The following is a 16,205-nucleotide window of genomic DNA, read 5'->3' on the forward strand; positions in this document are numbered from 1 at the left end:
CCAGCCAAGATGAGAAAAGCATCAGGGTGGGCTGTCTGCTGCTCACTGATGTGCTGGTACAGTTCATTTAGTGCCTCGCTCCTATTGCTGTTGTTGGAGCTGGGAGGGATGTATACAGCAACAAGCAGTATGGCTGTATATTCCCTTGGTAGATAGAACGGCCGGCACTTAATAATCATAAACTCCACCAGGGGGGAGCAGTGTTTGCAGACCACAACAGCATCGCAGCACCACGCATCATTGATGTAAACACAAAGCCCGCCGCAGCGGGTCTTACCTCCCTCGACGAGAGCTCTGTCCGCTCGATAGCATATCAGCTGATTTAGCACAGTAGCACAGTCCGGAACGCTGTTGCTGAGCCATGTTTCCGTGAACACAAAAACACAACAGTCTCTTACAGTCTGAACGTAGTTCGAGCAGAAACTCACGACTGTATGCGCGCTTAGAGACAGATAGACACGACGAATACGTACAAAAACACTGCGACTCACAAGATAAAAAAACACGAAAACACCGTTCTGTCGGGAGAGAGAGAAGCCGCAGCGTGTGCACGCGCTGCCATCTTGGATAGATGCGACGTAAATGTACCATGTAAATGGTACATACTGTATTAGTACCTTAAAGGTAAATATTAGTATTTCTGTCATGACAACTCTCGGAGGGATTGGCATGGTAATGACAATGTTAATGTATTTGGTCTTGGCGGAATAGATCTGCTAAGCTGATGCTGCGGCAGAGCAAGTACCGAGACTTGCTACTGCCAATACATCCACAACATGCTGCTGTGAGCATGTAAGAAATATTGCTGCTGCAAAAATATCATACATAAAATAACCTCCATATAGCATGCATGAATCACCTCATTGCAAATCTATACAGGTGGAGCTGAGGAAGGTGGAGGGTTTTTGAAGCAAGCTTCAACTTACGGCAAGCACTAGTCATATATGTGAATGTTGAGCAGCGAGCTCATTGGCTACTGATACAGGAGAGAAACAATCAGCTGAGCCATGTGATAATGATGTCATTAGGTCAGATTGAGTTAGACCTATCGGACTGCGCCATCTAGAGTTTCATGCCAGAACTCTGTATTTATTAGTACTTCAAAAGTACCAGTTAGTACCTTTGGAAAAGGTACCAGCCAGTTTTGTACCTTTTTGTGTGAAATGGGCTCCAGCATTATTGCAACCCTATATAAGATAAGCGCTTTCGAAAACACATGAATGGATAGAAAGTTCAGTTTTTTTTATAATTTTTTTTATTATTATTATTATTTTGCCATTCTTGTTTAAGAACCATTTAACGAGGTGCACAATTTAATAAAAAAAAATAAAACAATCTCAAAACTGTGGATTTATGTATTACTGCAGATATGCAAATAATTTTTGTGTTTTGAGTGATCCTTATGAAAACAACAGTAAACATTCATCCCATGACCAGTGGATTATGGATTTACACACAACACAGGACCTGAGTGAAAGCATTTGAGTCCTGCTGAAGGATGCTGAGCAGACACTCAAAGAGACTGGAAGTCAGACAGCAACGTTCATCTCTCCCTCATGGTTTTGTTTTGCTGAGCCTGGGATACTTTTGTTGGCTTGTGTTTGGGTAGCCTACATGTTCTTTAGTTTGACTGAATTAAGCTCCAAACACCTGGGGATTTTAAGATCGGGTCAGATTTGCTCGGTATTCATCCATACAGGTCACTCAGCTATCAGTCTAATCACAGAAGCTTTTGTCTTTAGATTTCTGTAGATATTTATTAGAGGTCATCATGAGTCATCATGAGTTTTAGTACATTATGATTTGGAGGATGTCACAGCTTATAGGTCCCAGTTTTACATTATTTCAGATTTGCATCAACCAGTTTTCAATGAATACAAGTCCCAAAAAACAAACATAAAATGCTAAATGCATGACCCTGTAAATAATTAGTTCTCCCAAAAATATCACCTTTCCACTCTTCTTCAGTGGAAAACAGAATTTTGCCTGAAATCATGTGCCTGAAGTACAGGGTTGGAACAACATGGGGGTGAATAAATGGTGAAACCATGTTAATTTTGGGGTGAACTGTCCTGCCTTCTAGTGCTTTGAAGTCCATTTTAAAAGACTTTTCTTGAGCATGAATCATGTTTGGGTTGTACCATGTGGCACCTTTTGGTTAAGGCGGTCTGGCCTTCATTGAGGTTGAAAACAGGGATTCAGGCTGGTATTATCCAGGCACTTTAACTCCTACTTGCAGGCCAGGCCGGGTGTATATGTAATTTGTGTATTTTTATGTTGTGTTGATCATCTGTGTACTATAACATTAGCCTTTACTACTATAGTGTAAGGTGTGTCTCTTTTCATGACTGTCTTTATAGGCAGAGAACGAGATGTACATATTACTGGACTGATAATCAGAATAGCAGATCATATTCATCAATAGCAGGTCATCATCACCCCATCCCCAGAAATTGCAGAAGTGTGAATTTGGTGAGTGCTGTGTGTGTGGGAGACTTTTCTTTATTTGACTTGGTTTTTCACTGCCACATCTCACACACATATGAGAAGCAGGAGGCAGGTTTCATTCAGGGTGTGGGCCAGATGTCTGCTTCTCTCATCATGGCTATGCCTAAACTCCAGGCACAAACCTGCTGAAACTGCTGATTAAAGGGGTCGTATAATGAGGAATTAAGAAGATCTAATGAGAGTTGCAAGTTTGGAAAGTTCACCAAGCCTTATGCAGTTTTTGGATGTGTGTAGCACCTACCACTCTGCAGATCCTTCTGAAGTATCCCAATGTTAGATATGAGCAACTGAACTTTATTTTCAACAAGATTTCTGATCATTTTAGTCTGATCTTAACATTTTAAGCCATATATTACAGTTCAGATTGATGTATTAATTTGTTGCAATGAAATGCAGATTTGGAAAGAGGCCTTTATTGAAGGATGTAACACTTAGAACATAAAAGTAAGCCAAAAGAGGGCACTTAAAAATTGTTTTAAGTAGGCCTAAGGTAGAAAAATGGCCGTGCATGACTGCATGTTGAAAACCTACATTACCATATTTTGTCTCTTGAGCTGCTGCTCTCCAGATGTAGGCAGTAATGAAATGTTGAGCTACCTTTGCTGTTTACAGAATCACTGCAGTTGTTTGCTTTCCCAGAATCCCTTTACGATCCAGGGTTTTACAGAAAAAAAAAATATTACTTTCTCCCTACACCTTGAAACTGAAATTCCATGTGTTTGTGCCGTACCATTTCGGTTTGTTGTGTGAGTGAGGATGTCAGAACATGACGACATTGATCACCCAATCAATCACTGGCAAAGTCCTAAGTCCTAACTGATGTCTTACAATCTGCGTTTGCTTTTACCCAAGACCTCACTAGGGTCACATTTTACAATCTGTGGTGTAGCAATTGTAAAGGACATAAAGTCTATTTTTGCATTTATTTCAAATAATTTTCTTTACAATCAATTCAACACCGTTTTATAAGCTGCAAGTGACTCACATTCATCATGTTGCTCACGCCACACATGCTTACAGGTAATATTGTATAACAAGTGTCGGCAAATAGCTTTTAACATTCACATGGACGTTTAAGTGAGTGTGTCATCCTGGTTATTGGTTATCAGCGGTGGCTTTTAGCACAGAGAGAGATGAACTCTGGACTTTGTGTTGGCAGATATGCTGTTCGGTAGAGAGAGAATATTCTCTTCTCATCTAATTGAGGCCACCCACCCTCACCCTTTGCCAGTGAAACACAAAGCAAATTGCTTCTGTCCCTGCAGTATTCACTGCCTACCACTCAAAGCTGTATAAGCCCCCCCCCAAAAAAAAAAGAAATATAGGGCCATTGGGATATAGTATAGGAAAATGATCACTTCCCAACTGGAAAGTCCCTTCTATGGGATTGCATGAAAGTTGCATGAGGGCTTTATAATGTCTACACTGTTTGTTCTGGTTCAAGTTGTGTAATAACTAAATCACCTCCCCTCTGTCATCAATAGCTATGACTCTGAATGCACATAAAAATGTTTACACTTCTTTTGTCTGTCAGTTAAGTATGGTTAAACATCATTCAACATTATCGGAGTTTGGTTGGCTTTTCTATTCATATTTGCTATTGTCAGTTTTTAATGTGGAAAATATTTAAATCTAAATAAACATTTTTAATTAGCCTAATTTACTGCTTAGTTCCTTTGAGAACCCTGTCCAGTATTTAAACAAAACACATAGGACTTTAACTGTGTGCAGAGGTCCCTTAGCAACAAATGCCCTCTCTATCAATATTAATAATATAAATAAAATAAGATTTTACATCAGAATTCTGTGTAACTAATCGTACTGAAGAATTCCAGACAGGCATGTAGTAATTGTGTCTTCTCACTGCCACATGTCCATGGTTGCTTATCTGCTTTCCAAATATTAAAGTAGCATGGACCTGTATGGATTTATGGATTTGTAATGGTCACATGTTGAAAACTGTTATGTCCTGAACTTGGCCTCAGCCAGTGTTTGCTTTTCTCATTGTTTACTTTCCTGCTTTGACTTTCCTTGGTTTCTCAGAGTTTCAACACTTGACCTTAATTTTTCACCCATGGAATCAGACAAACTCTTACATTTGAAAGAATCTATCTAACCACATGTTTAATTATTAGCTGTTTCAATTAATTATCATTTCTCTAAAACATTACTGTCCAGTTTTACCTTACCAACATTTGCCGTCTGAGAATGGCAAACATTTGAGAACATTTCATTAAATCATGCTGTTTACAAAAATGTCTGAGACGTTCTATTAAAATTTGTATAAGCAAGCAACCTTTGAGCTAGTCAGCCATGCTATACTGTGTTAAATTATGACCATTATATAATCACAATATTGCACCCTATAATTGTATTTATTTTGGCTCTCAAAATGTGAAGGTGTCCCCTCTCCCAGCATGTTCACAATCCCTCTCCCTCATTTCCTGCCACAGGGTTGGATAAACAAGCTTTGGCTCGTGTAGAACGGCCTCCCTTTGGCCACAGCTAGATCTTGCCACAATGGCATCGTTTGTCGTCTCGTGGAGACTGCTTGCCTCCCCGAAAGCTCTTCATCCATTGAGGGTCATATTTGGGTCACGCACCCCCCCCCCCCCCCCCTTTGAGACATTTCAAGTGATTATGTGGCATGTTTATCTATTCTTTCTTTGTACCACCCGTCTGTGAGTGTGTGCATGCGTCACCCTCTATATTGGTGAATGCCATTTTTAGTTTGGGTTGTGGTCGACTTTGAATATTGGAAAGCCATTTTCTCTCCCTGAAGAGTGAGGGTGAATGAATGAGAGAGGATGTCCTCTCTGTGTGGGGCGTCAGGACACCAGGACACATGAAGGTTTGTGCTAGACCTCTACAAAGCTCTTGTTTTAAATGGAATACATTTTAGTTAATCCATTTTCCTGTGCTGCGCAAGCTTTCTTATAACTACCTAGACCGCATATTAAGGTATCATAATTGTGCTTCTAATTCAAAGGCTGTTCCAGAATAAATCTAAAATAGCTTGCATTGGCAAAAAGCACAGAAGACTGCAGACAACCAAGATAAATATCAACTATACTTATTTACTTCATTTTAAAAGTATTGGTGTCAAAAAAATCCATTATGCTAGGTTTTGGAGTGGGGCTTGAATAAAAGTCTCCATAGGTCTCCTCAAAGGACAGATGTGGGACACGTGACAGAACATACAGAGCACAGACGTCAGAAAAGCTGAGTCAGTTCAGACAGAGGGAAGCAGTAAAGTCATCCGGATTTGGGTGACTAAAAACAGACTCCCGTGCTCTACTTCCCGAGGGTGTGAAGGGGCCAATGGAAGGGGGATCCCAAATGTAGGTCTACAACACTCTATTGTTTAAGCAATTGTAAGAAACAACACGTGCAAGTACCCTTGTGTTAAAACACTCAGCAAATGAAAGATGTTTTTTTATTTAATAAACCATGAAAATGTATTCCTAAAAAAAATATATATATATATATATTTCAGAAGAGTCTAAACTGTTTCATAAAGTTAATTTTATAGTAAAAGTAAAGTCTTTAAAGGGGTCATGAACTGCATTTTTTATTATTTTGTACTGTTCTCTGAGACCCACTTATAATTTTATCAAGACATTACATCAAAAAACATAATTTAGAAGTATTAGGCTATTTTCTGTCCTGTTTTGACCCCCCTTATCGGAACACTCTGTTTGGATGGGCGTGGCGGATTGTAGACTCTGAAGTAAACGCCCACTGCTATGTTTGGCTAACAGTTGTGTATGTTTGACAGCTAACATCCTTCACAGATGGATGCTGCTGTGATTTAGGTTAAAAACGCATAAATACTCAGTACATATCAAACGATCTGTAATAACAGACAAAGCAATAGTGACCACATTATTAAAACAGTTACTCACACTTGTGTGGTGCGACATTACTGTCGGACACAATATAGTCGGCACAGCAACGTCTTTTAGTTTCAATCTTTCTGAAAATCCTGCGTCAAATTGTGCTTTGTATGCAAACGAATCCGCCATAAAATCAAATGACCGAAGGATCAAGTTTGTAGTGACGCGGTCTGGAACTTCATCATTAAAAAAAGTGAATCCACTCTTTCCTAATGTTGGGATCAGAAGGAAAGCGATGCAAAGACTGTTTTTCCACAACTTGCCACTGCACAGCGTCTTGTTGTCTTCAGAGCATCTTTATCGTTTGGCTTCCGTGTGGACCTTAGTTAGTTAGTTACATGTGCAAATCGGTGGGTAGGGCTAAACAGGCAGTGATGTAGAAGCAGGCGTTGATCTTCATCTGCAGAGACGGTGTTTAGCCACACTATTACGTCATAAAGTGGCACATTCCACAGTCGTTTTATCAGATTGTCTTCAATATAAGCTGTTTTTAGACTAACAAGAAAGTTTTGAGTTCTGTACTTATAGTACAATGACCTCTTATATGTCAAAAGATCAAGGGATTTTTAATTTCTCATGTTCATGACCCCTTTAATGGACAGTAATTGTTATCTGATCATACTCCTAATATTTCTTACTGTTTTAAATTCAAGCTTAGACTGTAGAAGGTTTACTGGCAAAAACACTGCGATTGATCTATTGGGAATCACATTGTCTTATTTCACAGCTCCCATATGGAAAAGCATTGTATCTGGTGACTGTTTACTCTTGCTGGCTGTTCAATAGCTTCTCCATGTGCATGTAAAACCAGACACACTAACGTCTATAAAACAAGAGCATTGTGCAAGAAGCAGCTGAGGTGTTTGTGGCCACCTGGTTGAATGCACGTGCATTTTTTTGGCCTTCCTTCTCCGGAGCTTCCGTGGTCCATTGTTTGTTCCAGCGGAGTGCGTGATCACTCCACCACAAGCAGGAAAACATTACTTCCACTGTGGCTCATTCTTAAACGCTTATGGATATCCTATCCCAGTGTAGAGAGCTGTCCAGCCTGCTGAGGCATAATTCATTATTTGGCTACTGTGTATTTTGTCCTGCCCCCTGCTCTGTACGTTAATATCATTGATGTCAGCTGTATTTTGGGTGCTCTTGCCCTTGTGATTAGTTTTCCCTTTTAAGCAAGACTGTCCACGGTAGGAACATACTGTTTTCTTTCATGTGCCTCATGTTGTCAAGGGATTTTTAATTTCTCATGTTCATGACCCCTTTAATGGACAGTAATTGTCATCTGATCATACTCCTAATATTTCTTACTGTTTTAAATTCAAGCTTAGACTGTAGAAGGTTTACTGGCAAAAACACTGCGATTGATCTATTGGGAATCACATTGTCTTATTTCACAGCTCCCATATGGAAAAGCATTGTATCCGGTGACTGTTTACTCTTGCTGGCTGTTCAATAGCTTCTCCATGTGCATGTAAAACCAGACACACTAACGTCTATAAAACAAGAGCATTGTGCAAGAAGCAGCTGAGGTGTTTGTGGCCACCTGGTTGAATGCACGTGCATTTTTTTGGCCTTCCTTCTCCGGAGCTTCCGTGGTCCATTGTTTGTTCCAGCGGAGTGCGTGATCACTCCACCACAAGCAGGAAAACATTACTTCCACTGTGGCTCATTCTTAAACGCTTATGGATATCCTATCCCAGTGTAGAGAGCTGTCCAGCCTGCTGAGGCATAATTCATTATTTGGCTACTGTGTATTTTGTCCTGCCCCCTGCTCTGTACGTTAATATCATTGATGTCAGCTGTATTTGGGGTGCTCTTGCCCTTGTGATTAGTTTTCCCTTTTAAGCAAGACTGTCCACGGTAGGAACATACTGTTTTCTTTCATGTGCCTCATGTTGCGGCTTTGGGCCTTACCGCGACCTTAAGGCAAGCTGAAATTACTGTTCAGTCTCATGTAGGCCATGTGCTTAAAGACATCCCTCCTCCATTTATCATGAAGCTCTCATTCAGCTCCTGGACAGATGTGGCTCTTCAGGTCAACAGCTCATGGATTGTTTACGTTGATGTTCACATTGGGCCTTTGTGATTATAAATGACTCCCTCTTGTAGAGTAGACTTAGTAAACTGACCCCTCTGTCCTAACCTTGTGACGATTGCATAGTGCAGATGTTCTCACTTTACTCTTAATTTCCTCTCGCTCTGCACATGGTGTGGCTCCAGGCGGGACATGAAGATGGTTTAAAGAACATCTAATGATTCCCTGGCCTTTTAGTGCAAACCAAAGCTCAGTTTTAGCTCAAAGTTGGATCGGGACAAATACCACACACGTGTCTCCTCCCTTTTGTCATTGGGAGAGTTCTTGTGTCTTTTTTGTTTCTCTTTATGGACTGCCTGCGGAGACCTAAGGGTTCATTCATATTCAGATTTAAGCCATTAATTTTTACGTGGATCCTTCGCCAGTACAAAAAAAGGTTTTGCAATGCATGCTGGGACTGCCTGAAGCATCACGATGGTCCAGAATTGCTACTTTGGCAATTTTCCTTCAATGGAACCCCTCCCATGGCCCTCTGTCAGGGCTTGGATAATTTTATTATGCTTCTCTTTTAGTCTGGGTCATGTTGAGCGGTTTTGCCACCTCACAAAGCTCAAACATCTGCTATCTAGGCTGTGCACGTTTCCGTGTTGATGTAATGCCGCATGCCCTCTCTGGCTCTCCTACTCTTCTCTTTTCCTCACAAGTCTCTCCCAGGCCTCCGCCCAGAGCCCAAACCTCCATCAGATACACTCTATATTTTTTGGGTTTCATTCTCGGTGCAATTTGTGGAGCGTCAGTCTGTTCTGTTCAAGATTTTGTTTGGAGTGTTAATATTAATACTTATGGGTTAGTATATTATCGTCATAATTTTTAAATAAAGGCTCTGTTCCCAAACTTAGTGAGCTGCTTTGCTGTCTAACTGCAATTTGCAGCAAGAAAGTTAAGTTATTCATTTTCAATGAGAGTATATTATTTATTTGGAGTGAAGGCAGCTATTAAGAGTTCTGTGCAACGTTTTTGCAAATTAGAAGTGACATGATGTGGCTTTTACCAATAGGAATTTGTCTGATACAGTTGGTTGTTGCGGTTGATTAAAGCATTTTACTTTATATGTCACTGATTTGAAACACTCTACATAAGTAGCTTTGTGTGCCATACACATACCCCTATTCATGTAAACCACACAGGAGACTCGCAATTCGTTTCAAGAGTTTAGCATTAGCATTTCGCAAGTAGCAAATAATGCAGCTCTCCAAGCAAAAAAATACTTGGATATAATAATCGATAAAACAATTTTTAACCTGTTCTTTTATTGAATTGAATTGTTTATATTGGACCCAACTTTTTCCACCATATTAAATGGATATTTTTCATTGAGTTTGTTGTTGTGCCTTCTGGGATTTTAGAATGCAACATATTATCCACACACTTTTGGAACTGCCTACAATGCCTTAAAATGCTTTCTTTGTAGGCAGCTTGCAAGATTTTGGAGCCAAAGTGTCGTAATATGGTCTTTCATTTGTGCCATTTACCATTTTCTGTCAGCTGAAAAAGTCCTGACATGCCTTTGACCCATTTTAGGGCCTTTCAGTGACATTTTCTTAAGCATCCAAGCATATGCTTGTCACATCAGAGATGGCAGTTTTGTCATGGTCATTAAGAACATACATATCAATTAAGTATAACAGAAATTCCATTCAACCTTGGATCACCTTATCATTGTTCTAGAGTTTTTTGTTTTGCTATACACACACCACTAGCTCCCCGTGAACCTGATGAATCCAGACTTTTATGCATATTAGAGGAGGGGAACTACATTCAACATTTCCCTCACAATCAGACCTATTATTAGTGGTGGTTTTGGAAAATTCCTCTGTAATAATTGTTGAAAAGTACAGACTGTGAGGAAACTGGGAGGTGGAATAAAATGGGTTGAAATTAGCACTGTTTTTAGGCAATGTGTAGTCCAATTTATTTAGAGCTGATCACTCACTCTGGAGAGTGTCAGTCTGTATAGTGTCTACAGCAACATCTACTCAAACTATGTCTCATGCCCTACAAATGTGAACGGAGACTGCTGCTCTTGTCTTTTTTTTCCTCAAATGAATCATTTACAATTACATCATTGTTACAGTGCCCACCGGGTTATAGAATCGAATGACCCACTTTTCTATTGTTTACTGCCCTGGAATTTATGGAGAACGAATCTAATTATGGATTATTTTCTTTCAGAAGATATTTCCTGTTTGTTCAGTTCAGAATGCTGTTCAGAATCACAACATAAGTGTAATGGTCCTAGACAGTTTACACTGAGGAATTTGCTCAAGTTCTATCGACGACAATGCGTCCATCATAACTCAACAGACTATGCTCTGATGGAATGTGGCTTAAAATTGGATCACAGGTCCATTGTGCACTGCAGGGAGTAACAATGGTAAATGCATAAATAGAATGCAACTAACTATATACTCATGCATAGTTAAACTGGCCTTTTTAAGAGTCTGTTTTAATAATGTTGTGCAGTGCAATTTCCTGCAGAAATTTATATTTATACATGTATTTAATGTAATTTTATGTAATATTATCGATATTAATACACTCCAAAGTTTAATTGTAAGGACATTTCTGTTTATTTATAGTTGAATAGCAATTTTGGTACTGTGTTGGGTCACCACTTGGTGTCCGATGTAAAATCTAAACCATGCGTTGCCTGTCCTCTTATCGGAGAATGTCGCAAAGTGCTCTCAATGTAGGATGAAGTATTTTAATAGGGTCTAGATGGTTGAAGTAAGTCGCTTGTACAGATTCAGCAGAACAGTGCAGACAGGTGCCTAACTGCAAACGAAAGCTTTGCTTTGTTAAATAATCTTTGAAAGCCTGAATATTCTCTATCGCTCTCTCTTTCTTCTCAGTTATGCTCTGGCAGATGAGGCCTACCGGTCCCTGCGGGAACAAGATAACGACCAGTGCATTCTCATCACTGGAGAGAGCGGAGCAGGAAAGACGGGTAAGACCACTTAAAATGCTTAAACACGAGTCAAGCTAATCAGGAACTAATTAACATTAGTGATTCTTCAAATTTTATATTTTTTTCATAATTGTGACACTAGCTGCTTTCTTGATGGTTTGAACAGTTTGTAGGATTTTGTAACTGTTATTTCTAATTCCCTTGCACTCATTAATTTAATCCACTCATTCTTCCAATTGATCTCTTTAACAATGCTGTCAATGGATGCTTCACCAATTATGCACTCTGATGGAACTTACTCCAATTACATTTTACAGTAGTTCCAATGCATTTTCTTCGTGGTATAAGCAGACATATGTCATAGATTCTGAATAGATTGACATTGGTATGGTTATGCAAGTTGGATTAATCTGCAATCTAAAGTAATGATTTAGATTAAATTTGTTTTGCGGGCTAACATACCTCTTTGAAGTGTGCTGTCCATCTGTGTTGGAGCTTTTTCAAAAATTGCATTTCGATTCTTCATGTGTCAAACGGTTCATCTGGTGTTGGGAATCAGATCAAAATCTACAAATGGTGAACAGGTGCCGTGTTTCTGATAATTTATGAGCCAATCATAAATGTATCAGCATTTTCATTCGGTTTTCATATGAATACAATCTCATATTCTCCATTTTGAGATATCACATAGAGCACTTTGTGTTCTGAATAGCAAATTGCTAATTGATTAGAAACTTTGTGTAATTAAGTTGTGCCTGCCTATCAGTCTTTATGAATGATTTTAAGAAGTATTTTAAAATGGGAAAAGTAAATAGTATACACATTTTTATTTTAGTTTTTGAATTGTAAGCATTTATCTAACACGCAGGTATAGTATTGTGATTCTGACTAAACATTTGTTTGAGTTCTCTTCATGTCAGATCAACTCTGTCATGTTCTTTTAGAAGAAGATATTTTATTACTTTATGAATGCTGAAGATTAACCACAGCCATTTAGCAGTAGTCAAGTTAAGTCACCTTTATTTATAATATAGCGCTTTTAACAATACAGATTGTGTCAAAGCAACTGTACGGCATTAATCAATAATGTAAAAAGACAATAGTAAACATTAAATTTTCAGTTAAAGGCAGTTCATCATTGAATTCAGTGCTGTCATCATCCAGCTCAGTTCAGTTTAAATAGTATCTGTGCAATCAAGTCGATCATATCGCTGGATATTAAGTGTCCCCAACTAAGCAAGCCAGAGGCGAGAGTGGCAAGGAACCAAAACTCCATCGGTCACAGAATGGAGAAAAAAACCTTGAGAGAAACCAGGCTCAGTCCGGGGGCCAGTTCTCCTCTGTACAAAACTGGACTTCTCTTGGTTTAAAATGGTCATCTTACTGTGCCAACCGTTCAAATCTAGGACATCCAACAGTCAAGGCAATGAGATAAATGGGGATTGTGGTAATCCACACACTACAGAGTACAGAGCAAGGGCTGATGAAAATCATGAGTTACTGTTAGTCAAGGTTACTCTGTTAATTTCAAAATGCTTTTCTGTACTAATGAAAATGTACCCCAGCTCAGAAATAAATGAAATTAGGCTATTTTATTTAGTGTTCAGGTCCTGTGCTTAAAGCTATATGTAATGAGGAGTTATAGCATCATTTTCTATTCGCTTGATTATCGCACTGCCATCTCTTCATGTATTAGGTTTGATCAAAATGTTTCATACGTTAAGTCCTGTGAATTGAGCAGAGTCCAAAAATAGCCGTAAATCTCTAAAACATAAGTGGGCGTCCTTGCCTTCAGAAAACATTTCATGTCAGCACTTCTGTGCACAAGTCACTGCTCTCAGGTCCAGACATGGAAAAGTCATTAAGCGTCGAACAAGAAAAATCTTACACAGCCATTAGTGCCAAGTAGATTAAAATCATGCCATGTAAAAAGTAAAACACAGTTTTTTTTATTTTATATATATATATATATATATATATATATATACAGTGTATATATATATATATATATATATATATATATATATATATATATACTATACTATACAAATTATTTATTTTATATTAAGTTATATTAGCCAAATTGGACACTGATTCACATGCTTTCCCCTCTATTTGAGTTGTTCTGTCATCTCTTCATGATTAATTATCAGCTCAATGGGATGTTGAAGACTTTAAACAGCTGATCTCATAGTTGATGTAAAGGGAATTTTTGGGGTGAGGTCTCATCTAGAAGATGACCCCTGACCTCATTCTTCTGCGGTCTGATTTTCAGAGGCCAGTAAGTTTGTGATGTCATATGTAGCGGCAGTGTGTGGGAAGGGCCAGGAGGTGAACAAAGTGAAGGAGCAGCTGCTTCAGTCCAATCCCGTGCTTGAGGGTGAGTCTCCCACATTTTCTGTTTTTGTACAAATTGCCTTGTCTATGTGTCATTTCACACCTTTAAAACACTCAGATCCCTTGGCTTGCCTTAAAACATACATCATATGTTCTTGAATGTACCAGCAGGTCTGTTAATAGGAAACTTTGTGGTAGATCTTTTCAGATTCTTGAAGGCAAGTTTGGAAGCAGATGATTTGAGACCTACAACATATGTATTTTCCCATTATCTTGCCCCACTTTCAACTAAAGGGCCAAAAGCTTCTTGGTCCCTGTTGGCAATCAGACAGCTGTGTTTTTTATGTGGGGCCATGAACAGGAAATGCCCATAAGCGATGAGGTGGAGATGAAGTAGGAATGCCCAGTGCTTCTTGGCAGCAGGACTCAGAGCAGAGTGAAGTCCCACATCTGTGAGAGTTTAGCTGCTGGAAGTAATGAGCCCCACACCGGGGGTCCTGCACATTCCTGCTGCATGTTTCTCTATCATAGACTCTCTAAGTATATGTAGCTCATATATGTGTCCAGACGGAAAATGTGAAAATTATTTGTATTTAATGTTGCAATAATGAGGGACACGTTACACTTAAATAAAGCTTCTTTATTGGTGTTGTTGGTTCTGTGAAGAGCCTTTCACTAATTTCCTTGTGGTTCTTAGTTTTTTATAGTGGAAAATATATATTTTTTTAAGTTTTAAAATATTGATTTTAATCCTCACACTAAGAAAAAAAATAGTAATTTTAAGAACTGTTTACTGAAAGGTTCTTTGGGTAACGAAAAATTGTTATTTTATTGCATCGCTGCAAAATTCATCATTAAAATCATATTCAATATATTCATATAATGAGTGGAAATAGAGATTGTACTGTAATAATTAAGTTTAATTTGAGAATTGTGGTTCATTTGTCACATTGGAAATGGAAGGTTGCATTGTGGGATACATTATTCTGTGCATTGTGCTGTTTTGTATACTGCAAATGTAGTAGGTTATCTGGATATTCCATGCATACTCAACATTTGCTTACTATACATACGTTGTACTATATTCTGAATGTAGCCATTGTTCGTTTGATCTGAGAGAACATTGAAATATTAATTTATTGTGGTGTCATCTTGTAGCTCAAACAGTAAAGCATGTAGCACAAGCAATGCCAGGGTCATGGGTTCAGCTCTCAGGGAATGCATGAACTGATAAAATGTAAACCTTGAAAGCAAAGTTAGTTATAGATGTACATTCCATTCAGTGTCCATCAGAGTAAACTAAAATACTCATCAATGTTTAAAATAGACATACATTACTGAAGTATGTGTGGACTTGTTGTTGTTTTTATTTATAATCTTAGGCAGTCTAAGTATTTTATGCTTCATGAATATGATGAAAGGTAGCTGAGAGGATTCAGAATCATTTTTCTGCCAGATGACATCAGTCAAAGTAGAAATGTAGTGCTAAATGAATCTGGCATGACTAACTCACAACATGTTTTTCCACTGCAGCTTTTGGGAACGCCAAAACCGTGAGGAATGACAACTCGTCTCGATTTGTGAGTATCTCTTTCTTTTTCCAAACAAAGTATTTTACAACTGTTTTGATGCTGCTCTTCCCTCTAGAGTGTGTTTGCTTTAGAATACATCAACATGGACTTTTGATCCGTAATGTGAACACAGGCAAATTATTCTATTGCTTACTCTCAGTCCGCCCCTAAAGTGATGCAATGCTTTTCTTGGGAGTTTGATTTTGCAAAATGATACTGCAACATTCCCGCTTTGCTTTTTATGGACCGGCACTGAGCACATTCTGAAGGCCGAAGTATACTTCGGTTTTTACACATACGTGTCTGCGTACAGTGTGCATGACATGCAAATTTCGTCACTAAAATAGTACGTGCACCATCTGAATTTGTAAAGTATACTTTGGACTTGACACAGCAACACTAGAATGATTGCTGTTTGTGCATACAGCAGGGTTCAAACATAACTCTGTATAACCTCTCTAGCAACCACCTCCAGATGCCTTTGAGTCTCTTCTTTTTCCCTGTCATCCTTGAGGACTGACTCCCACAATGCCATTCAGCCCAGATATTAGCACAGTTAAATATCTCTCTTTATGTAAATGTGTTTGTGTGTTTGTGTCCATCTGTCCGTCCACACTTGTGACCACACAAAGTAAACATATACTGAGCTATAGAGTGTGTACTTACAGTTGTTAGAGACCACACAGCATTGTCCAGCGTGTGTTTTCAGAGGTTCAACAGAGGTGCTGTTCAGTTTACATAGCAGGGAATACAGAACAGCGTTGAGTCAGTGTTGTTGTTGTTGACGTTTATCCTCAGGAAACTTACCAGATCTAAATTTTAGTAGCTCGTGGGTCAAAAATTCATTTGTTGAGCACTCTTACTGGCTCTTGCATCACCCACATGAG

General features: G+C 38.8%; 1 protein-coding gene across 1 annotated transcript in view; it reads left to right on the forward strand.

Annotated features, from left to right (window-relative positions):
* myo1b (myosin IB) overlaps positions 1-16,205 on the forward strand; it is a 79,094-nt gene that overhangs the window by 25,129 nt on the left and 37,760 nt on the right. Inside the window, 3 exon segments of the mRNA XM_016230942.1 lie at positions 11,355-11,449; positions 13,686-13,790; positions 15,281-15,327. Coding sequence (XP_016086428.1) covers positions 11,355-11,449; positions 13,686-13,790; positions 15,281-15,327 — 247 coding nt within the window.

The sequence above is a fragment of the Sinocyclocheilus grahami genome, unplaced genomic scaffold (genome assembly GCF_001515645.1).
Source record: "Sinocyclocheilus grahami isolate Dianchi unplaced genomic scaffold, SAMN03320097.WGS_v1.1 scaffold380.1, whole genome shotgun sequence".
Taxonomy (NCBI): Eukaryota; Metazoa; Chordata; class Actinopteri; order Cypriniformes; family Cyprinidae; genus Sinocyclocheilus; species Sinocyclocheilus grahami.